We start from the raw sequence: 24,518 nt of genomic DNA on the forward strand, positions 1-24,518 counted from the left end.
GGGAAAAAAATGCTGACAACACAATTTGGAGTCGGACTATAAGTAGTGTGATGTAGTCAAAAGAGAAACCAAAGATTCTAATTCTAGCTCTGCTATTTTACCATCTGCGTGCCTTTGAGGAAGTTATTTAATCTTTCTGAGCTTCTATTTCACATGGTAAAATGGAGATGATAATAGCAACGATACAGAACTTTTTTTTTTTTAAGATTTTATTTATTTATTCAACACAGAGATTACAAGTAGGCAGAAAGAGAGAGGGAAGCAGGCTCCCCGCTGAGCAGAGAGCCCAATGCGGGGCTCGATCCGAGGACCCTGAGATCATGACCCAAGCCAAAAGCAGAGGCTTAACCTGTAAGGTTTTATAGGTGAGATAAACACGACACCAGGCGAGGTAGGCGCAAGGCAAGATTTATTAAAAGCACTCTCTGGTGAAGTTTCAGGGCTCAGGAGAAGGAGAGCCAGGAAAGTTGCACTGGGAGGAGGTGGGCACCCTCAGGACGAAGTTCCTCCACTCCAGAAAGGGGAATGGGGGAAGTCGCACTGGGAAGGAGTTGGCAGGGGTCTTTTATCTATTTCCTGCATAGGTATCGGGTTACCTATGGAGACGTGACCTGGGCATACATTCTTTTGGCGGGAGAGTCAAGGGTGAAGGAAAGGAGAGGGGAGGAGACTGGAAGAGGGCGGGGACAGGTGGTCATTTCTATTGTTCCTCCTGTGCTCCTGGAGCTCGCGAACCCAACATAACCCACTGAGCCACCCAGGTGCCCCAATACTGAACTTTTTGAGGATTAATAGAAATGATGTATGAAAAGTTCCTGGCACAGTAAAACTGGTCATAAGTGTTAATTTTACAAATCCCAGGCTCTTTCCACCTCCACAGTGGCTTCTTCTCTGACAGGCAGCTGGGAAAGGAGTGACCAGACAGACCTGGCTCTGAGTGAGGCTTGGCCAGTTACAAGGTCTTTGATCTTAGTCAAGCCATTTAACCTTTCTGAGCTTCAATTTACTCATCTACAAAGTGAAATTAACCGTTAGTATTTTGCAGGATTATTGTAAAGTTTAGAAACGGGTTACATTATGCACGCAACCATACCCATTAATCATGGAGAGACGGTAGGTTTCAATAAATGATGGTGATGAGGGAAAGAAGGAGGAAAAGGAGGGGTTACCATTGAGATCCTTGAACTTGCAACCAAGAGCCTAGGATTTATCTTGTAGTTTGTGGTGGCCTCTGGAAGTTTTTGTTTTTCAGATAGGGTATCATAAGATGAAATGAAGAGAATCTTGACTTTGATGAAAATGGTACACAAGAATGGCGAGACTATGCACAAGGCAGGGAGAACTCCTTGGGGGTAGAGAGAGACCAGTTCCCTGGAGACAAAACCCAGCTGTCTTCATGTATGTGCTATATAGTTCTTTTATTGCCAAATGGATTCTTTCCTCCTTAATCTGACCATTGTGAATCTATGAGAGAGACAGACGTGGAAACGGAGAGTGAGAAAAGGACCCACAGAAAGAGAGAGAGTTGAGGAGAGAGGTAGAAAGATGCATAGCTACAGAGAGACAGGAGAGAGGAAAGCTGTGTTCACAGGCTTCCTGGCTTTTTATGTGAAGACATCTGGCACATGGCTGTGCCGGCTGGACGCAGGTGGCTTAGGAGAATTGCATCCAGGTATAAACCTGGAATTAACAGGCTTGAATTTTCAGCTGCCATGTGGGCTATTTTAAATAAAACTACCAGGAATTAAAGTGAAGGTGGTGAGAACACCACCTCCCCTCTGTTATCCCACCTTCACCAAAATGTGCTTGAACACCTGAGAAGGCTCCTTCCCTGCTGTCTCTATGTTACCTGCCCACTGCCATCTGGCTCTTCCTGGTCCAGAGATTTCTGGTCGACCCTGTGCCCACAGAGAAGGCTTCCCATACCCTCTTTCCGGATGTCCTTCAACTCTGTTTTCATCTGTGTGCTTTTTTTTTTTTTCTTCCCTAAAGGGGGGTGAGTTTGCTTTTATAAGAAAGGTGTTCAGCTCAGCTTATTCTGAAAGCAGAATGTCTTTAAGTTCAGTTTCTCTTTTTCATGTCTCCCTCCTATCCTTTCCTCTCCTTTTTCTAGCCAGTCATCCAAACACTGAAGGTCTGATGGGCACTGAAAACCTACAAAAGTTAGTTTCTGTTGCCAGAGTTGTTTCTGCTCTAAGGGCTAGTGTATAGGCAGTTGGTACCTACGCCCCAACCAACTGGGAGGAAATGGGGGTGCTATGGACCAGCACTGGGAAGACTCTCATACCCTGGGGGGTACCACCAGTGTGCGCCTAAGGCAGGACTGCTGTGACCATCCCCCAAAGGATAATGTGATCTATTGTCTCCTAAGAGTTTTTCTCAGCCCACCTTCGAGTTCTCAAAGATCCCATTGTCCTGCTAAGATGGATGGAAATGGTGGCACCCAAGATACCCATGTAGGGCACGCTTTTGCTGGGTGTAGGGGCATTTTCTCTAGTGCAATGTCTCTTTCTTGTTTTAAAGAAATTATAATGAAATATTTCATACATCAAGGGTTCATGTAAAGGTAATATGAACACTCATAGGTACCCAGCACCTGTGTTAAGAAAAAGACTGTTATCAGAGCACTCAGAGGCTTCTCTGTCCTGCAGCTCATTCACTACCCTCTTCTAACTTCCCCCAGGTATTTATGGTCTTACTTTGCTTATGAGTTTGAAACATATAAAAATATGGAGAACAATATATATGTTTAAAAAGATACATACTTACATAGAAATACATATATTTAGTTCTATATAATTCTATATATATACATATATCTATATCTCTGTATATTCCTAAATAACATATCAGATTTGCTTGCTGTTGAATTTTTTATAAATGACATCAAACTGGGTATGTTCTTTTGCTAATTGCATTTTTTGCGTGAAATAATGAGAGCCATGTCAATGCATTTACATACTCATTCCTTCATTTCTTCTGCAATATAGTGTTCCACTCCATAGATACAGTATAATTCACTTATCTATTCTCTGTTGACAGATACTTAGGGTGTTACTAGTTGTTATAAATAGAAAATTTGGAATGTTTTTTACAATGATAAATTCTGATGCTGTGAATGTGTTTTGGACATGTCCTGGTACACATGTACGAGAATTTCTTCAGATTTTGTAAGTTGGGGTGATATTGCTGCATCAAAAGGTGTGAACATTATCTCCTTATTTCCAAGAATTTTTACAAAGTGGTTGTATACATCAAACTTCAGGGTAGGAAGAGTCCTCATGGAGCCCATCCTTGGTAATAGTCTTTTATTGCCCAACATTTACTTTTCTTGCCAGTGTTGTCCGTATAAAATGGCAGATCTTTCTGGTATTTAATTGACATTTCCTTAGTCCTTATGAGATGAAACTTTTTTTTTTTTAAATTTTTGGTCATTGAGTCTTCCTCTCTTGTGTTGAATTCTTTGTGTGTTTCCAACACATCCTGATCCATTTGATGGAGCTCTCTGTATATGGCTCAGGCTAGAAAAGGGAGGGAAGACATATGCTGACAGCCTGTGCTCTTTTCTCCCCGAAGGCCCCGAAGAAGCAGGAAGTGGCCACTATGGATCCCGTTATACGATCAACATGGGAGTCGATGAAGATGATGATGGATTTGAAGACTACCTAGATTTGGATGTCTCCTTTGAGGAGGTGACCAAATCTCCGCTCGTAAAACCTGGGTGTTCTTGTTCTCATGCTGAACAAGGCAATTTAACCAATGGACCATGAACATTTTACTTCAAACTTACTTAAATTGGCCCATTTGCTCTTAACACTTATTTATTTTCTCTATTAGGCTCCAGGTGCTCATAAATTCATAGTAATTAGGGACCAACCATGCGAATGTCCTATAGCCAGCCCCTGCCTGCTGACTTCACAATCTGGCAGAACCATATTTAGATTTCCCACCAAGTAGACATGTATAAAGTCAGGTATTAGAAGGAAATGAACAATTCCTTGACAAAGTAATAAATCTTTGTAATATTATAATAATAAAAATCATATACTATCAGCTTTACCACTGATTTTCTGAATAGCATAGGGAAAGGTACTTAAAATCCTTGAGCCTCAAGTGCTTATCCATAAATGGGTTCTACATTCTAGGGTTTTGAGAAATAGCAAAACTGACCATATTTTCAAGTATTAGACATCAGCCATAAATAAGGCTGTCTAAACACTGTGCTGTGTCAAACCTGAACCCTTTCTCTTCTCTGGCTTTAGGTGAAACCACTTCCTGCTCTCCAAAGAGGAAATAGGAAATATTTAGTGGAATCCAAGAAGGAACACAGATCAAACCCAAAGACTGCTCCGAAGCTTGTCCCCCCTACTCTAGCATCTCTCCCAATGACTACGGTGGCTCCCCAGCCCACTCCAGCAGAGAGGAAAGGGAAGAAGGGCATGGCTATAATGCCAAGGCTCTTTGACGTGTCTTGTGATGAAATGATCTGCTCTGCTGACAGCTTTTGTATCAATGACTACACCTGGGGGGGCTCACGGTGCCATTGCAACCTGGGCAAAGGTGGTGTGAGCTGCTCAGAAGGTAAGCCCTTGGTGGGAAGAAGAATGTGGTGGGGAGGTTGGCTCCAGTGGGACCCAGAGGGCAGTTTTGTGTGCCACACATGGTTCCTTCTAGCCCTTTTTTTCCCTGAGATAAGCACCTTGTCCGTGTTTTCATAATTAAGTTAGCTGTCCAGGAAAAACGTAAGGCCACTTCCATTGTTTCTAGTTGAAAAGCGCCCTGTTTCTATGTGTGCCGTACGTGTGGTATTTTTGGAGCAATTAATAAATAATCCTAACAACACCTTGGGGAGGCAGACTTTACTTGGATCACATCTCTACTGAAAAAGTGCTGCTGAAACATGGGCATGAAGTTAAGAAAGATGATAATTGAGCCAACTTACATCACACATCAAATATCCAGCTAGAAGGCAGGTGTCAGTGGTCTTGAAATTATTGATTTCTTTTTTAGGGTAGCAAGTTAATAATCTCTAGTTTCTCCCTAAGAATTTCAGAAGTTCAAAGTTCCCAAGAATCAGAATCATAGGTGTCAAAAGTAGAGAAGATAATAAGTTAGGTGTAACAGATTTGGGGGGTTTTCACTTAATGACCTCTAGGCAATGGCATGTATTGATTTTTGCCCTTGAACAAATAAGGAAATCATATAGTATGCTTTTATGTTGTCTTTTTCTCTTTTTAGATATTGTTATACAGTATCCTCAGTTCTTTGGCCACTCCTATGTAACTTTTGAGCCTCTGAAGAACTCCTATCAGGCGTTTCAAATTACTCTTGAATTTAGGGTAAGAAGGATTAGTTGTTTGATGAATGCCTCTTGGACGGACATCTTAGCTGAGCATTGGGCCCTATCAAGTGGGGTGGGCTGGGAGTGCAGGAAGTGTGGAGGTACATAGCAAAAGTAAATACGACACAGAGTCTGTCCTTAAACACGTTCACAGGGTAGCAAGAACGATGGGCACATTCATACGTTCAAGGGTGCCAGTGAGCGGAGGGTGGGTTCTGTGTGTTACTGAACTACGGAAGTGGCTGGCTGGCCAGTGAGAGCGTGTAGGTCCCAGCCCTGTGGATCATCATGGTGACTCTTCACAGACTGGGATCTCAGAAGCATAACGAATTCCCCATTCCAAAATCCCTCGTAAAGGGAGCTCACATGTCTGCCATCCTTGCTATGACTGTAATTGAATGCATAGAAAAACTGCTCTATACACAGTCCTTGCACGTAGTGAGAGCCCAGAGGATGCTCTCTGACCTGAATCGACAACAAATCAGATCTCAGTGCACGACTTCAGCTTAGAGTTACTCTTTTGGGCATCTCAGACAGCACAGCAAGGGTTGGTGATCTGGAAACAAGTCCCCTTTGAGGTCATGGTCACAGTGTTGAGTGTCCAAAAGATGATCTGTCCCGGTCTAGGGCAGTCAACAAGGGTAAAAACAACCTAGTCTAGCAGCAGGGCAGATCTTATCAGCCTGTTCCTCTAACAGAAGGAAAGAAGCAAATGCACACTCTTCTCCAGAGGGAGGGAAGTAAAAAGGAGTTTAAAAAAAAAAAAAAAGAAAGAAAAGAATGTTCTTTGGTGGAAATAGAATTTGATGGACATACAAACAGCCTCTCTGCCCATAGACTCTGTGCACATGGTTTTCCTGAGGCTCTGCTGGGGGACCGACCCACCAAGCAAGGGGAGAGGAGGGCTGAGCCAGCTTTCCCTAAACTCGCTGCCATTCCTCACACCCAGTTTATGTCGCTGCCGTTTGTTCACTGGAAAGGAGCAGAGACTTGGGACCTGGGAGTTCACTGGAGTCCGTGTGCTCGCCCCTTTGTAAATAGGGCCACAGAGAGAACATTCAGGTTCCACAGTCATGAGTGTTTCCAGGTGGTGCTCATTGTTTGTGTGGCTTTTGTTTGTACACTAGGCAGAGGCGGAGGATGGCTTACTGCTCTACTGCGGGGAGAATGAACACGGGAGAGGTGATTTCATGTCTCTGGCCATCATCCGACGCTCACTCCAATTCAGGTAACTTCCACCAAAACCCCCCGCATTTGTTAATACCATCCTACATTATGTTTACCTTTTTATAATGTGAGTAAAATATAAATGGGATGGGTCCCTGTGGATAAAGGAACGATGTATATAAGGCGAGCCTGGAGAAATTTACTGAATAGTGGCATAGCAGGAACGCGGGTCTGCCTCGAAGCTTGAGTTCGGTCCATTCACTCAACAGGAAATTCTTCTGGAGCCCCTGAAGCATACCAGGCACAGTTGTAGGTCTGGTGACTGCAACAGTGAGCCCAAGCAATCCAGTCCCTTCGCTCCCCGAGCTCAAGTAGATGTGACGGAAAGGAGGCTGGGATCTTCTCGTCTCCTGTGGCAAATAGGACTGATGGCCACAGAGAGCAGATAGGAGCCTACAGCCTCCTGAGGGTTCCCAGAGGCTCGAAGCCCATCCTTGGCTCAGCATCCCCCCAGCCCCCGCCCCGGGGCTGCAGACTGGCACTTCTCCTTAGCCCTGGTCATTTCTCTCCCAACATACTTTGGAAGCCACCTTTAATCTGTGAGGGGTTTTCTGGGGCCAAATTTTGTGGAGGTGCGAGGGTTTGAACCACCCTCATGGGGGTGTACACAGCAGCTATCTGAGAATGACCAAGGAAGATCAGCCTTGGCCTTGTCCCTAGTGCACTGGTTAAGGTCCTGATGGCACCATTCCTCTGCTGCCTGACATTCAGCAAGTGACTTAACCTCTCTGAGCCCGCATTTCCTCCCAGGACTCTTGTGAGAACGAAATGAATGAATACACAAAAGTGCTCAGAGCGGTGCCTGGCTCGTAGCAAGCACTCCAGAAGCATCTGCCGTTATTGTCTTTCGATTATTTCAGCCCTCAAATTACTTTAGCTTAAGCTGGAGAAGACGGTGGAACATCCCACTTGGGGAAGACAGCAGTCCGCCATTGCTTTGACTCGTGGGGGTCTGAGGCTGGGCCAGGGTCCGGACAGCGGTTCTCACACTCACGCACACACTAACACTCGGAGGATGTGTAGCACTGGCAGGAGTTTATGGCAGCCGCCCTCCAACTCTGCATCTCCTGATTCTGCTGCCCCCTCTAGATAAGCCTACTCGGCCACGAGTCTCCACCCCATTCCTCTGCACCGAGGATCATCGAGGAGACACAGGGAATCCGTGAGAAGTAGCTGCGGTTAGTGCAAGTCCTGAGAAGGACGATGCTGGTCACGTGTCCTTCCCTACTGGCCATCTCGGGACCCACAGGGAAGCAGCATGGCGGCCGTCTGGAAATTGACGGGAAACGGTCAGAATTCTAGATGTCAGGCACAGTGACTAGCGGATGCCCTGCTCCATAGGGAAGTTGGAGAAAGAAAACAAAAACAAGAATAAAGCAATCGTCTGAGAATGTTCCCCCTCCGCCCACACCCCCCAGCAAAGCTGGGGCCTCCTGTGGAAACGGCGCTGCCTTTGGGCACAGCTGAACACAGATGGTGGTGCTGGCCGGCTTGCCAAGATGAGTGTGAAGACTTGTGTTTTTTACATTTTATTAATATCACTGAGCCCATCATCTGGGAGTTGGGGAAAGTCCCCAGAGAAATACCGGGAAGCAGAATGACTCAAGTTCTAGTTCGCCGTACCTTGGATCCACTTGAAGCATCTGGCAGTCACTGGAGGCGGGAGGGAGGTCTTAGTTGCCCATCCTTTTCGAAGCTGCAGAGAAAATCAGGTTGGAGAAGGCCCCACATTTGAAGGGTCTGTGGACAGATTAAAGATGGCTGGACTGAGACTGGCCCAGAGAACAGGCAAAATGTAGCTCTTCCATGTGGAGATGAAGCAGTTCTTGATACTCATAAACATATCTGAACACGTTGACTCTCAAAGAAGCCATCACCCCTCAAATGCTGTTTTTGGGGGGGGTGGTCAGAACACCTAATGAGCTGGTTGAGCAGAGGGCCTTTTCCTCCTTTTCCTTCCCACAGGTTTAACTGTGGAACCGGGGTTGCCGTCATTATAAGTGAAAGCAAAATCAAACTAGGGGCCTGGCACACGGTCACGCTCTACAGAGATGGGCTGAAAGGGCTACTGCAGGTGAACAACGGCACCCCGGTGTCAGGCCAGTCCCAGGTGAGTGTGAGTGCCCTCCATTAACATCCCTGCCTCCTCCTCCCCCCCACCTCCCACCCCCCTCCCCGCTGAGAGCTGAGGCAGACATGGCAGGACGCAGGCTCAGGGCACTCATCCATCCCACATCTACTGAGGAGAAGAGTTGAATTTGCAAGCATCATCACTGTGGGGGTGCAGGAACACACAGTTGGCCTTGTGCTCAGGGCCGTGTCCTCTTTCCACAAGGACATCAAAGCCAGGGGAGAAGAAGGCCCATATCAGAAGAATAGACGCCATTATTAGTGCCAAACACAAAGCTTGCTTTTAAGGCAAGGGTGTTGCCATGTGGCTTTAGAAAACAGTCCTGAAAAGTTCCCTTGGTTGAATCTGCAGAAATGATCCTTTCATCTGCCACATGGGGAGGGGGCGGGGATGATTACAGGAAGTGGTCAAACAATTTAACTGTTGGGCTACGCAGTAAATCACCTAGGTATTCACATGTTGGTCATGCTCTGGGCAATTTTAGAGCCCTGTTTAGAAAAACGGTTTGGATTAGCAGGCTGCCAAGGAACCGAGTCTGTAATTATAATCAGGCAGGTGTCTGTATTCTCTGAGGAAAAATGTAGCAAGAAAGCCTTTGTGTATATGTGTGTGGTTTCCTCCCTGCCTGGACTTTTCCCTACTTTTTACTGGCAAGACATGTTATATAAAGGGCCATGCCTTGCTGATTCCCATTAATTTGGACCCCCGTGGTTCCAAAGGAACAAGAATCCAATTGAGTGACTATGAATCCAGTAAGGTCGCTTATGCATATACGCATGTTATTTCTAAGGGAAAAAAGACAAGATAAATGAACTACAGAATCATATACATGCCAGGACAACAGCCCTAATATGATTACAATTAAGTCTGATAGGAATAAAGAAGCTTTGAACTTGGATCCCAAATACTAGCTGTGAAAATAGGATGGAGAGGCTGTAATAGAAGCAATACATGTGAAAATGTCTTACAGTTTAAAGCAAGGAAATTCAATAAAGGTTAATAAACAGAACCATGTAGTAGCAACAAACTCAAGAAATGATAAGTCACATTAATAGAGACATAGCATCCAGAAAAATGGAGGTGATAGTCCTATTATATTCTAGGAGCTATGTATATAGCCTCCAGTGCTCTAGTGGCAACTCAGATCCTCTAAGAGGCTTGCATTCAGATCTGTGATTGCACTCTAGGAGGACCACAGTTGAATTGGAGCATGTTTAAACAACAGTCATTGAAACAGGAAACTGACCTAAAATCCTTAGAATGATCAACAGAAGGAGCATTGTTTACTTTGGAGAGAAGATGAAGGTGTGGATGGTGCCTTTTCATCATAGAGGGAGAGTTTGGGGGAAGAGGGACTTACTCTGTGGTGAAGTGGGATGGGGAGATCCTAAGGAAGTGATTTTAACTCCAATTAATCATACAAAGGTATATAGAAGTACAACAGATGATCTCAGAGACTGTTCCCTGTCCTTGGGGGTGTGCAGAAAATACGTTACCAAAACCTTTTGGTAGGGACACACGAGGGCTCCAGGAGTCAATGGGAGATTGGACTGTATGAGTTTCCATATCTTTTCTAATACTGTGGATCTATAATTTTAATGAATAAAAGAATTAATTGCAAGAAGCATTTAATTTTATGGCTACTCAGGGCAATGTTTGCCTCTACTATCAGGATTTACTAGCAAGTTGAATAAGCAGGACAGTTGTGGAATGTTTGGTAAACTGTCTTGGGACATAGTGACTCTGTCTTTTTTTTTTTTTTTAATTACTTATTTGTCAGAGTGAAAGGGAGAGAGAGACAGAGAACACGCACAAGCAGGGGGAGCTGCAGGCAGAGGGAGAAGCAGATTCTGCACGTAGCAAGGAGCCTGATGCATGCCTTGATCCCAGGACCCTGGGATCATGACCTGAACTGAAGGCAGCTGCTTAACTCACTGAGCCACCCAGGTGCCCTGTGACTCTGTCTTAAATCAAGGTTTACAAAGTTCTTCAGGGTCTGGCTTCAGCCTGATTCTGTAGGGGAGCTCTGTAGTATAAGTTACACCTCAGAGTGATCCCAACCCAAAGCAAGGGAATTGGACTTTCACACTTCGGCACCCATCAAAAACTGTTAAGTGCTGTGCTGGGTATAGACTAACTCCAGGGCACTTCCAATTCTCTGATAGCAGGCAAAGCAGGCTCCAGAACCCAAAGCAACCCTCATCAGAGGAAGGTAAAGGCCCACTTTTATCAGACTATTGTCTAGGATGTTGTGAGGGAGGCTCAGAGGAACCACTCACCCTACAATGCATCGAATGTTCCAGAAAAGGAAAAAGAAAAATATTGAGTTCTCAGGCCCCTGCTGTGATCCTGGAGCAAGGAACAGAGTGAAAATGGGATCCAGAGTGAATTCTGAGGATCTTAATGAAATAAGCCCACAGGGCACTCAATTCATCTAACAAAAGCAGTGTGCCCAGTGGCTGGTGAACAATCTCTGTAAGTACTTTAAAGTGGCCTAGCTCATATTCAGTACACTAGTTATAAATCATTCTTATCTATTCATTAGAAAAGATAAAGTAATGATTTAGATGTTCTATTTGTTGGCAACAAAAGTCTAAAAAGATAAAGATTTTCTTTATTTCAGTGGCTTATATTCTGGGCTTTTTATAAATTCTGGCAACATGATTTTCCCAGCCCCCTTTAATCCAAATGAATAAGATATTTCTTTAATATATAAAAATAACAACAACAACAAAAAACAAATGACAAAGGGTACCTTAATTTTGTCCTACCTAATGTTCAGGTCAGTATTTTATAACCTCAAAACCTACAATCCAGATTGTGGTTTTCTCTAAGATTGGAAATGTCCCTACCTAACTATAGATATACACATACACAAAGGTTGTATCCGTGAGCAAATTTCAAAATATTTTGCAACACAATCTGTGTGGCAATCCTGGCGTCTTCCCCGCCACACACAACTTTTCTTGCAGGACATAGTATATGGGAGACTAGGAGAGTAAAAGGTAAGTGTTAGCCCACATATACACAAAATTAGCATTATCACCTTTTGAGACACGCAAGAACCCTATGATTCATCCAAGGTACACAGTAAGTTGGTGTCAGGACTGGAAAGAGAAAGTTTTTTTTGGATGTCCAGCATGGTGCCCTGCCTGTTGGGTTACTCTTGGCTCTGACCCACCTTCTCTTCCCTTCCCTTCCCTTCCCTTCCAGGCATTCCAAAACCCCTTCTCAAACACAGCCCTTGGAGGAGCTCACTAGGTTTCCTATAGTAACCATGGATTTAATTTTCCAGGCAATGTTGTAAACATAAACACAGATGGAAGAAAGCAGTGGGGCTGTAAACTACCTCTTGACCATGCCCCTCATTAAAATCTGTTGTGTTTTGGCTTTCGATTTTGGTCAGTGAGTTACAGTGTTCATCTTTCTTAAAGGGCCAGTACAGTAAAATTACCTTCCGGACACCCCTCTATCTTGGTGGGGCTCCCAGCGCATACTGGTTGGTCAGAGCAACAGGAACAAACAGAGGCTTTCAAGGCTGTGTACAATCGCTCACCGTTAATGGGAGGAGAATCGATATGAGGCCCTGGCCCCTAGGGAATGCACTCAGTGGAGCTGACGTGGGTAAGTGGTTGCCCAGTGGGCCTGGGTGCTCTTCTGGGATTGTCCTTCTGGTGTGGGCCAGGGAGGTGAGCAGTTTCATGGACTGCAACCGTAGGCACCTGGTTAGCCCAGAGGTGGGCCCAAGGGGTGAGTTTGGTGCTTTGCAGACATGATGACCTGAGCCTAACCAGCAAGATGTGGTAAACAATATGGCACACCCAACCCTTGGCTGTGTCCTGCTGCCCTTGGCCTTCTCCATGAAGCCTGGCATCAAGCAGTTTATCCCTTTCACCCTTCCTCCTCAGTCCAGTGGAAAAGCCAACACAATAATGCAAGAAGAACTTTCATAAGCCCTCTGCTTCCAGAGAAATGATGAAATTCTAATTCTTGACCACTGTGTCCAGCGCTTTCTTATCTGCCTTAACTCCTCACACTAGCTCTACGAGGTAGCGATTGTTACTATTATGCCTATTTTATGATTTATATTTTTACTTTACTTTTAAAGATTTTATTTATTTATTTGAAAAAAGAGAGACAGAGATAGTGACAGAGAGCACAAGCAGGGAAGAGAGGGAGAAGCAGGCTCCCTACTGAGCAGGGCGCCTGATGTGGGACTCCATCCCATGACCCTGGGATCATGACCTAAGCCGAAGGCAGATGCTCAACCAATTGAGCCACCCAGGCACCCCTGTTGTGCCTAGTTTACACATGAGGAAACTGGGGCTGAAAGTCAAATAAAACTTACCCAAAAGAGCAGGCAGAGGTAAGATTGACTTTTTTTTTCTATTTTCATTTTTCTATTAAGACTATTTTTTCAGCAGTTTAAGGGGGGGGCAGGTACAGAGATTTCCCTTATACCATCCACCACCTCCTGCATGGCCTCCCCCATGACCATCATGTCCCTGGTTACACGTGGTGAGCACACACTGACACATCAGTATCACCCGAAGTCTGTAGTTCATGTTGTGGTTCACTCGTGCCATCGTGCGTTCTGCGGGTTTGGACAAATGTATAACGTAATACCAGCATTCTGGTGCCATACAGAGCATTTTTGCTGTTCTAAAAGCCCTCTGTGCTCTGCTCATTTATCTCTCTCCTCTCTCCCCACCCCCAACCTCTGGCAACCACTAATTTTTTTTTTTTTTTTTACATTCTCTATGATTTTGCCTTTTCCAGAATGTCACATAGTTGGAGTCATATTGTAAATAGCTTTCTCAGATTGGCGTCTTTTGGTTAGTGATATGTATCCAAGTTTCATTCATGCCTTTTTTTTTTTTTAAGATTTTATTTATTTATTTGACAGAGATCACAAGCAGGCAGAGAGGCAGGCAGAGTGGTTGGGTGGGAGCAGGCTCCCCGCTGAGCAGAGAGCCCGATGTGGGGCTCTATCCCAGGACCCTGGGATCATGACCTGAGCCAAAGGCAGAGGCTTTAACCCACTGAGCCACGCAGGCGCCTGTCATCCATGCCTTTTCCTGGCTTGATGGCTCATTTCTTTTTGGTGCTGGGTGATATTTCTTTGTCTATATGTACTACGGACATGTCTGTCCTGCTCACTGAAGGGCATCTCGGTTGCCTCTGTGTTTTGGCAATTATGAATAAAACTGCTCTAAACATCAGTGTGAAGGTTTCTTGGGTGGACATAAATTTTCAACTTTTTGAGGTAAATACCAAAAAGGAGTGTGATTGTTGGGTCATGTACTAAGAATATGTTTAGTTTTGTGAGAAGCTGTCAGACTGTCTTCCAGAGAGTAGCTGTCCCATTTTGCATTCCCACCTGGAATGTTTGAGAGTTCCTGTGGCTCCACAGTTTTGTTAGCATTTGGTGTTGTCAGAGTTCCAGATTATAACCGATGTGTGGTGGTATCTTGTTGTGATTTGCGTTTCCTTGATGACCTTTCACGTGGGGTATCTTTTCATATGTTTATTTATCACCTGTATATCTTCTTTGGTGAGGTGTCTGTTAAGGTCTTTAGCCCATTTTTTAAAAAACCAGATTTTTTTTTATGGTTGAACGTTAAGACTTTTTTTTAAATGAATTTTGGACTACAGTCCTTTTTCAGATATGTCTTTTGCAAATATTTTCTCCCAGTCTGTGGCTTATCCTCTCATTCTCTTGTCACTGCCTTTCATGGATTAGAAATATTTAATTGCAGTGAAATTGAGCTTGTTGGTTACTTCTTTCAAGGGTTATAACTTTGGTGTTGTCTCTAAAAAGTCATTGCCTTACCCAAGGTCATCTAGGTTTTTGTCAACACTACCTTCTAGAAGTTTCACAGTCTTGTGTTTTACATTTAGGTCTGTGATCTCTTTGAGTTAATTTTTGTGAAGGGTGTAAGGTCTCTGTCTAGATTATTATTTTTTTTTTTTGCATGCAGATGTCCAATTGTTTCAGCATGATTTTTTGAAAAGACTAGGATTGTTTTTAAAGGAATAAGGATGTTTATTTCATCGCTGAGAGCAGATAGATAATTCTAAATTTGGTTAACTTGGTAACTGTTTTAGTCTGCTAGGCCTGCTGTAACAAAATACCACAGACCAGGTAGCTTTAATAACATTGTTTTCTCACAGTTCTGGAAGCTGGAACTTCATGATGAAGGCGCTGGCAGGTTTGGTTTCTCCCGAGGCCTCCCTTCTCAGTTTGCATTTGGCAATCCTTCCTTCACCGTGTCCTCCTGTGGCCTTGGTCAGTGCCTATATCCCTGGTGTCTCTCCCTCTTCTTATAGGACACTGCTCAGATTGGATCACTAAGACTTCAAATCACCTTAATTACCTTCTCAAAGGCCCTGTCTCCAAATACAGTCACACTGGGAATGAGGGCTTCAACCTATGAATTTTTTTTGTAACTTCCTCGTAAGATTACTTTGTCCAGATGAGTTGTGGTGCATATAAGTGCTAAGAACAAAGCCTTGCACATAGCAAACATGTTGTAAATATTTCTTGCTATTAATATTATTATTAACATCCTGACTCCACCCAATAAGCAGGCTATAAGTTGTTTTTTCTCTCTTCATTGAACTAACAGGGAAACAGCCCTGAAAGACAGATCTGTAGCCTCCAGGCCGCGTGGTCATCTGATGGGTAGTTATGACATTGTGAAGTTGAGCAAGGACCAATTTCTGGCAGTGCTTTAAATTCTCACACAGTGTGAAACCAACCTTTCCATTGAGCCAATGGCACCAGGCGGGCCCACCTTGCTGGCTCTGGGCTCCCCGGGAGCTACTATTGGATTCTTTGATGACTGTGAGCCTTATGATGAACCTTAATGGCAGACATCAGTCACATTGCCTTTTTTCATTTTCTTCCCATCTTTCACCCTGGCGTGCTGGAAAAGGGCTGCTTCCTCATACTCCATACTTGCTTTAGTCGGAGTTTGTCCTTCAGAAATTCAAGTTCTTTTAAGTTAAATGCAGTGCCACCATGGGGAAGGCTGGGCTCATACCAACAGCATTGAATTTCTGGTGGGGATACAGGCTTCCAGAAGAAAGTAATGACAGTAGCAGACCCATGCTTCCTCTGTCTGGTACCTCTAAGTTGGCACTGCTATCTGCAACCCCAGCTTTTTCTCTGTTCCCCTCCCCCATCACCTCAGCCTGCCTCCGTGCCTCAGAGGGACCTTTCATTCCCCAAGCCCTCCCACCTCATCTCCTTCATTAGATTATCCCCAGTGACTGAACTCTCTTTAAACTCATGTTCTAGACTAGTCTGCAATCTCAGCAAATTTTGCATTCTCTGGCCTAGGCTTTTCTTTTAGTATTTCTACCCAACTTCTCCAACCTAAACCAGAAGCACTTGTTTTTTCCAATCCTGTCGTGGATCTTCACACCCCACTGGGTCAGTGTGACAAAGCCAGCTTCCCAAGTTATTTGAGACTCCAGAGGTCTGAGGTGTCCATGGGTCTCCCCATGGGCTTGCCAGTCTTTTAGCCATTCTTTCCCTCAAGATACTTGTTTAAGTATCTGCTTAATGTCAGTCATGACTCTGTGTGCTGGGGATAAAGTAATGAACAAGAACCATAGGATCCGAGCTCAGCCCTCACGTAGCTGCCACAGGGAGAGACCAGATTGATCAAACAACCACACGAGTAAATGTAAAATGACTTTGGCTGTAAGTGTTACAAAGGAGGAGTGATAATACACTTAATAGTATGTAATAAGGGAATTGTATGAGCAGGAGGTCCAGGAAAGCTTTCTGAGGATATAATGCAAAGTTGCTATCTGAAGCATTTTTCTTTTAAAGCAGATAAGAGACGGAAGAACATTCCGGGCAGAGGAAGTGACTTGTCCCAGTGGGAGTACAAGGGGGAGGTGGGTACCTGGATGTAGTCTGTGTTTTGAAAAGATTGCTCTGGCCGTGGACAGCTTATTGGAAGCAGTATTCAGGACGCATGTTAAACTGGCAGGAAGGCGCTGGCAGCGGTCCAGATCAGAGATAATGGCGATTTGCTCCAGGCCGGGGTGGTGGCAGAGGTGTAGACTAAGTTGACAGGTCTTCAGTAGAGGAGACAGACAGGCCTCAGTTCTGGAGTGGGGGACGAGGGGAGGAGGTTGCTCCCTGCCCGTGTGTCCTTAAAGTCTTCTACCCTGTAATGTTCCACCTTCGCTTTTCTCCTCAGCGGCCTCATTTCTCTCTGGCCCTCACTTCATTGTCTTGCGTAAACACAAGCGGCATCTAGTAGGTTCAGTGTCAACAAAAGTGATTTCATTTAGTGGGGCTGAGGTACCCCCAGCACTCTAGGCCCGTGACCTGGCCACCAACTTTCTTCCTCCCGCTCTAAGATTGGGAAGATTTCCTCATTTCTAAAACTGACCTGTTTATCTCCACTTTGCCTCTGTCCTTTCCTACATCCCTGGACCTTGCTACCAGGATCATCATTTCAGTAACACAAGGGTTCTTAACCTTTCGTGTACCATGAACTTCTCTAATGGTCTGGTGAAGCCAATGGACTCTTCTCAAATGTTTTTATTATTTTCTTTAGGATTTTTTTTTTTTTTGAGAGAGAGAGAGAGAGAGAGCAGGGGGTGGAGGGGGCAGAGAGAGAGAGAATCCTAAGCAGGCTCCATGCCCCAGCGCAGTGGTTGACGCAGGGCTCAATCTCATGACCTGAGATCATGACTTAATCCAAAATCAAGAATCAGACACTTAACTAACTGAGCCACCCAGGTATCCCAAGATTTTATTTTTAAGTAATCTTACCACCCAATGTGGGGCTCAGATATACAACCCTGAGATCAAGAGTCACACGCTCACTGACTGAGCCAGCCAGGCACCCCTCGAAATGACGTTTTTAAATGCAGAGAAAAGGGGCACCTGGGTGGCTCGGTTGAGCCTTTGTCTTCAACTCAGGTCATGATCTCAGGGATTGAACCCCACGTGGGGTTCTCTGTTCAGCAGGGAGTCTGCTTCTCCTTCTGCCCCTCCCCCCAACTCATGCTTGCTCTCTCTCTCTCAAATAAATAAAAAATAAATAAATAAATAAATGCAGAGAAAAATATCCCTGATAGGAAACACTTACATTGAAATAAAGCCACACAATTTTTTTTAAGTTTTTTTATTGTAGTAGTATCTGTGCTTCTTTATAAAGCATTAGAGAATAAGATTATTTAATGGGGGTGGAAGAGCTACCATGATTTCGAAGTAGTAATTAGCATAAATGCTTTTTTGAGATATCTGCAAGGAGTGGAATGTGATATAACAGTAACTCAGGACTGTTGGCCACAGGCCACGAGCAGTGCCCATTCTTAGAGGCTTGTTGCCTATGTTAGTAACTGAAGGGAACACTCCCGTTCAGTTGGAAGTGAGGGAAAATAAAGATTAATGTGTTTTATCAGTTCACGGACCGCCCCCCGGCCCGGTCTTATTTTCACTTGCTCAGGTCCCCCTGCTGAAACCCAGCACCATGCCTCACACAGCCCTGCTACCTTCCGCACTTGGGAACCCCAGTCACCTCGCTCCTCTCTTTCTAGACCTGACGCTCCCAATCTTTCCAGTCCCCTACGTGAACCCCCTGCAATTGGGCTTCTGCCTTCCATGGCACAACAAAATCCCTCTCCTAAAACTGGGTATGGTCACCCCTTTACAAACCCAAAACCCTTCTTCCAGGACTTTCTAGCAGTATTAACTCCGCCTGCTCTCTGTGCTCTGGCTCCACCCAGAGCTTCCCCAAACCTGCCCTGAGTCCTCCCAGCCCGCTGGCCTGTTCTCCTGTTGTCTTCTCTGCCGGCTCCTCACCCTTCTCTGGTTCCTGGGAGTCCCACGGGGCCCTTTCCTCATCCTCTCTAGGAAGCCCCTCCACTCCTGGTGTCCAGGTCACCCCCACATCACTGCCGCCCTCCAGGGTACCTCTCGTGTGTAGGGGCTATGTCCACGGGGCTGAGCAGGGGATGCTGGCACAGGGACCACAGGCTTCAGCTGAGTGAGGCCAGCTTCTCTGCCCAGAGCACCCTGTTCCCGCTCCCAGCTGTGCTCATGGCTCTGCTCCTGCCACTCTATGCAGATCGCCCGGCGGGGACCCCCTGGACGTTATGCTAGAGTCTGCCTCCACTTCAGCCTCTAGAAGGAGCTGGCTGTTTCTTCCTTGTCTGCGTCTCACTTTCTCTCCATGTCCCCTGCCACCACCTTGTCCAGCCCCAGGTTCCCTCCCCATAAGATTTCGTTCCTGTTTCCCTCGCCAGTGCTCCCGGTCCGGCTTGCATACCATGGCAGGCAGAATTAAGCCGAAACACGCTTTCATCAAGGAAATGCCCCATCCCACTCCCACCTCTTAAAATATAGTCACAATGCAAATATATAAAGTAATATTTTCCTGCATGCATCTAAAATAACCCGAGAAGCTCATGTCTTCCCTGTGGGAGCAGCCCTTCTCTGAGAAAGAGCCACAGCCTACCAAGACCAGTGGGGGCGCAGGCCCTGCAAGTTTGGCTCTCAGGGATGCTCCTCACCCTCCCTGTGGAGCCAGGATGCTGGCCGTGTGCTCGGACTGTGACTGCAGACCACCCGTCACTTTGGCCTGAACTTCCAGGGGCCCCAACCAGGATTTGCCAAAGCCAGCCCACCCTGGCTGGAGCACCGAGCCGTCTGCAGGGGCTCGAATTCACCTCTGTCACGGGCCCCTGCGGTTGGCCTCCGCGAGGGGTGCACACTCTACCCAGTTCCTCCTCCCAGGGAGGCTGAGCATGGAACCAGGGACTGGATCAGCTCGATGAACACAGAGGGCTGAGGACAAAAGGATGTGAGGCTTGCAGAGATGACACAACCAGGCCAACACTGGGGGGGATGCTTTCAGCTCAGGCAGGCCCAGCATCACCACCTGCAGGGCACAGGGCTGGACCCCTCAATCAGAGATGTGCCCTTTTGCCCCCACCGGGAAAGAAGTGTTTTGTACTCACCTATGTCGTTCTGGACCAAATACTGGCCCTTCTGTCTAATTTATTTCATATATGCAAAAAGGAAGACCGCAGAAGCAGAAGACAAGCAGCGCAGGGGAAGTCCATTTGTTCTCCCTTCATCCGATGATCTTGACAATGACAAAGTGTGCCCTGCATGGGCCTCTCTGTGTTCGGTAAAGAGAATGGACCCATCTGGTGTGGAGTGTCTCACCACTTTTTACTCCGGGCCACCTTCCTGTCTCCCATGTGATCGTAACAGGGATTCTGGAAGGGAGCCCCCTCACCCCTCACCCCTCCCTGCCCTAGACAAAGGAGTGGATGGTTCAGGCCAGGTCGTACATTACAAATGGCGTCAGTCCCTACCTCATTGCCTCCACTTGGAACCCCCAGGGTGGTAGCACTTCAGGTAACTGCGGCCACACCAACAAGAACACTTTTAACAGAAATGCCTTGTTGACGTGGCGAGATTGAAACACACTCTTGTGAGAATAAGAGAGAGATGAATTAAAGCAGAGACAGCTCATTTATCCTCGTCAGGGGTCATAAACTTGTCCAACAATTGACTATTGATTAACTGTGTCCACCGTGTTCTGAAGATTCGGTGACTCTTCATAAAGAACAAGCCAAAATCAAATTAAAACACACCCTGAACTTGTGCAGCGATACCAGGGAACAGGAGTGGAAGGGAACTGCATTTATCCGGAGCCCTGAGCTGTTGGCGTGCTCAGTGCCATCATCTCGGCCTGGCTCCCATGACAGACCTGCTTGGTAATTCCTCTTCTGTGTTTAGGGGAATGCAGCAGCGGACTCTGTGATGAGGCTTCGTGTATCAACGGTGGTACCTGCACGGCCATCAAAGCCGACTCCTACATTTGCCTCTGTCCCCTTGGATTTAAAGGGCGACACTGTGAAGAGGGTGAGAAGGAAGCAAGTTGACTGTGATCTCTGCACGGCTAATTCATGTTGATATAATTTTTCATCAGTGTGCTTTCAGCAAGGTCCCGTACATTTTTATGGAATTAAAATTTATGCAGTGTTGGGAGACACAGGAGAATCTTGTTTTAACAATTTTATTTATTTATTTAAGAGAGAGTACGTGCACGAGGTGGGGTGGGGGGAGAGGCAGAAGCAGAGGGACAAGCAGACTCCCCGCTGAGCAGGGAGCCCTACACAGGGCTCGATCCCAGACCCTGGGATCATGACCTGGGCTGGAGTCAGATGCTTAACCAGCTGAGCTACCCAGGTGCCCCCCCCCACCTTTTTTATAAGGTTGGTGTGTCTTTGAGTGTTAATGGGTCAAACCAGCCAAGGATATATTCATTTGAAGATACTCTTGGGCCAGGCTTTGGTGAGCTCCTTTTGGCCCCCCCCAAAACTTAGAAAAACCTCTGTGCATATGGTCTATATCAGACCATTTGCAGCTCGTGCTCATTAGAATGGCTGACAGTTTCAGAGAAAAGGTTGGGAAGTGAGATGCAGAATCATTAACAACGGATAGGACAAAAGTCATCTTGATTCCCTGTCTTTGTACTGTTCTAGTGAATTATTCCACCCCTCAATACCGTCTGCCTAGGTCCCGGTACATGTAGATGCCAACATGTGTGTATATACATGTAAACACACGCACATACACAAACACACATATAATAATGGAAAATTTTAAAGATTTTTAAAAGATTTTAGAGCACCATGCAGAGTTGAACATGTTTTAATTTTTTACCAGTGGTTTAAATTTGGACCTAAGCCACCATCCTGGGAGAAAATCTTCTGAACACAGTATAATCTCAAATCTCATTTCACCTAGAAGAGGGCCTATGGTTTCCAATAAACCAGAGCTGTTACATATCATCTCATACTTTGTAGCGTAACATACTAAAGGTTGATCCTTGCTCACATCACACATCGCTGCAGGTCGGTGGGGGGGGAGGGGGAGGTTCACACTCTCTGCTCCATGCAGTCCTTCAGGGATGTAGGCTCCTGCCTTCCAGTGGCTCTGCGGGGGGTCTTAGAATCCACCTCCCGCCACCTCCCCTTCCTGCATTCAGCCAGCGGATGAGAGAAGAGGGTGCGTGGAAGATGGAGGGAAGTTTTAGGGCCGGACCTGGGGTGCTGTGTGGTACTCCCACCCACATTCTACTGACCGGAATGTGGTTACGCCGGCCAGCTAACTCAGGGCCGCCGGGAGATGCAGCTTTGCTCTCTACGCAGGAAGACAAGAACGTGGCTAGTCCAACACCAGAGGGATTTCTAATGACACGCTTCTTTCCTCAGCTTTCAGCCTGATCATTCCACAATTCAGAGAGTCGCTGAGGTCCTATGCTGCAACCCCCTGGCCCCTGGAGCCCCAGCATTACCTCTCCTTCACGGAGTTTGAGATCACGTTTCGGCCGGACTCGGGGGACGGCGTCCTGCTGTACAGCTACGACACAGCCAGCAAGGACTTCCTGTCTATCAACATGGCAGGGGGCCACGTGGAGTTCCGCTTCGACTGTGGCTCTGGGACCGGTGTTCTCAGGTAAGGGCTGCAACCTTCACGCCCCCCCACCACCCAAACGCTACACAGCAGTCACTTTGGGAAAAGATGACTTCGTCCTGATAGCTGGCGCTCTTCCTGTCTTCCCCCCACACTTATCTTTTCTGAAATTTGTCCTGGTGTTTACAGATAACATGCTTCCTTGTGGCTCAGGCTTTCCTCCTGACAGGACTTCCTTTTCTCCAGTAACTTCCCAGCAGGGAGCGACTCTGTGTGTCCGTCTGCGGCAGGCAGGCTGGCTTTGGCCAGGGTCCCCTGCCTTCCTTTCCTACGAAATGGTGCCATCCGGAGAAACGGGAGGAAGTATATTTCATCGGCACGTGCTCGGAGCATCCCTGGGTGGGCGCTTAGCAAATTGATGACAACCAGCAAAGAGGTGTCAACGGACATGGAACAGAAATGTCCTTGGTGACCTCGCTTTCCATGCTTACTGTCCTCTTACACTGTGTCTTCCGATGGTACCAGCTACTAGCGAGTCTCTTACCGCTCGCCACGTAGAGCCGGGCGCGGAGTCAGCTGTCACAGGGCCCCGTCCCTGAGCACGATGCTCTGGAAGGCTGTGTGATGGGTGGTTTTGATAGCGTGGCGGTGACTGCTGGCAGTGGCAGAATTGGCTCCGAGTGGTCAAACCTGTCCTCCTGGTATCCCGCTTGTACTATTAATTTATTAGCAGATCGATTGTTCCCATCCAGTGTGTCGCTATTTTGATGACTCCCCTAGCCTGTGGATGGTAAGGGCCCATGTTCTTCTTATTTGTTTGTGTCTCCCCCTTCTTACCATCTTGCTCCCACGGTAGTTTTTACCTTCAAGCCAGAAGCCTGCTCATCAAAGGCAGACATGGTACTTGTTCCTATGTTTGGCGAATTGTCTTTTGAAACTCACCACCGTGTTTTGTTCAATGACGCCTTGCAGCAGGAAACCAGTCGGTGGTGGTTGTTTTAAAGGAAATCGCGGGCTGTGTTCCATCGTAATTCCTACTGCTAGACTATCATTTTTAGGAAGAGCGTGCGGGAGAGATGTTACAACCTTACATCGCCCTTAACTGCTGGCCATTTTTCATGGCTGATGAGAAATGCTTACGGCATTAGGTTCCAACAATTCTTAAAAAGGACTACATTTTTGTACCTCTGGTTATGCAAAAATGTCCTAGGTCTCAAGACAACTTTCGTAGGTATTTAATTGATTCAATTTACATATGATTATGCAAAACAGTCTAAGCAATTCCAGTAGAACTGTTTGTCAAGTTGAGAGGGGAAGATACCTTGAATATCACCTTGTGTTTTCACATGGCTTCCTCCTGGACATGGAGTGACCGAGAGCGTGAGCGGAGGGTCGCGTTCATCAGCCCTCCTCCTGGACGGAGGGCCCCCCCCCACCCCACACCTCTGCAGTGACCGCTCCAGCTGTGAGGTCACAGACTCATAGGACCTGAGTATCCAGCATCTCTCTCTTTCATAATTCTGTGCCTCTTTGAGACAAGAGGAGGTTTTAGTTTTTTGTTTTGTTTTGTTTTATTACTGTGAGTTATTGTCTTCTTGCTTGGCAGGAAAGCACCTGGAAAAAGGATTCTGCATATTGGTTGTGACAAAAGAAAGCAAGTGCTCAGAGTGTTCAAGGGGCAGAGCACCCTCTGTCCCATCCCCTCTCCAGTGTAACCTGACAGCAGCGATTACTATGGTTTTTCAGGTGCTCCTTTGCAAGATATTTATTTTGAAAACCATTTCAAAGACTTCCTGCTTGATTAGTAACATTCGCTGAAAGCCCCTAACCACAGGAAGTTGTGGAACTGGCCAAATCATTTTAACTTTAGGAAAAGGAGAAGGTAGTCAAGTTCATTATGAACTTGATTCAAAAATCAAGGCAATTGCAACGACTTTGTGATGGCTGGGATCGATACCAGCATGCTGAGGAAGACAGGTATTGACAGGGAGTGACCTCTGCAGGACGAGAACGCCACCAAGGCGCTGTGACTTATCATGGAGATGGGGCTGCTGTAAGAGGGCCTCTAGTTTCTTTATTGCATATTGATTTAGCCAAGGTGATTAAATTCTAATTGCTAAGGACAAATCACAAAAGCATTTGCCAGAGCAAAAAAAAATCAAGTGAGGGGGTGGAGACCTTTCGATAATTGTGTCCATTGGTATTCCTGACAGTTTTCTAAAGATGATCCAGGATCAAAAAATAATTGGGAGGTTCAGTGAAGGCTAGGAACTAGACACCATTAGAAATACAAATGCAATAATTATACTCTTCTTGCATACCTCACTATCCAAAGTAATGTGTAAAACTCCTGT

The 24,518-nt window shown here is 46.1% G+C and overlaps 1 protein-coding gene across 1 annotated transcript in view; it reads left to right on the plus strand.

The window, feature by feature from the left end:
• Window positions 1–24,518, plus strand: part of EGFLAM (EGF like, fibronectin type III and laminin G domains) — a 178,282-nt gene that overhangs the window by 123,292 nt on the left and 30,472 nt on the right. Inside the window, exons 8-15 of the mRNA XM_032851352.1 lie at window positions 3,577–3,692; window positions 4,263–4,581; window positions 5,239–5,339; window positions 6,469–6,569; window positions 8,534–8,678; window positions 12,134–12,323; window positions 20,482–20,607; window positions 21,963–22,206. Of these exons, the coding sequence (XP_032707243.1) occupies window positions 3,577–3,692; window positions 4,263–4,581; window positions 5,239–5,339; window positions 6,469–6,569; window positions 8,534–8,678; window positions 12,134–12,323; window positions 20,482–20,607; window positions 21,963–22,206 (1,342 nt within the window). The remainder of the gene's footprint in view (window positions 1–3,576; window positions 3,693–4,262; window positions 4,582–5,238; window positions 5,340–6,468; window positions 6,570–8,533; window positions 8,679–12,133; window positions 12,324–20,481; window positions 20,608–21,962; window positions 22,207–24,518) is intronic.

The sequence above is a fragment of the Lontra canadensis genome, unplaced genomic scaffold (assembly GCF_010015895.1).
Source record: "Lontra canadensis isolate GAN:19392208 unplaced genomic scaffold, GSC_riverotter_1.0 scaffold5, whole genome shotgun sequence".
Lineage (NCBI taxonomy): Eukaryota > Metazoa > Chordata > Mammalia > Carnivora > Mustelidae > Lontra > Lontra canadensis.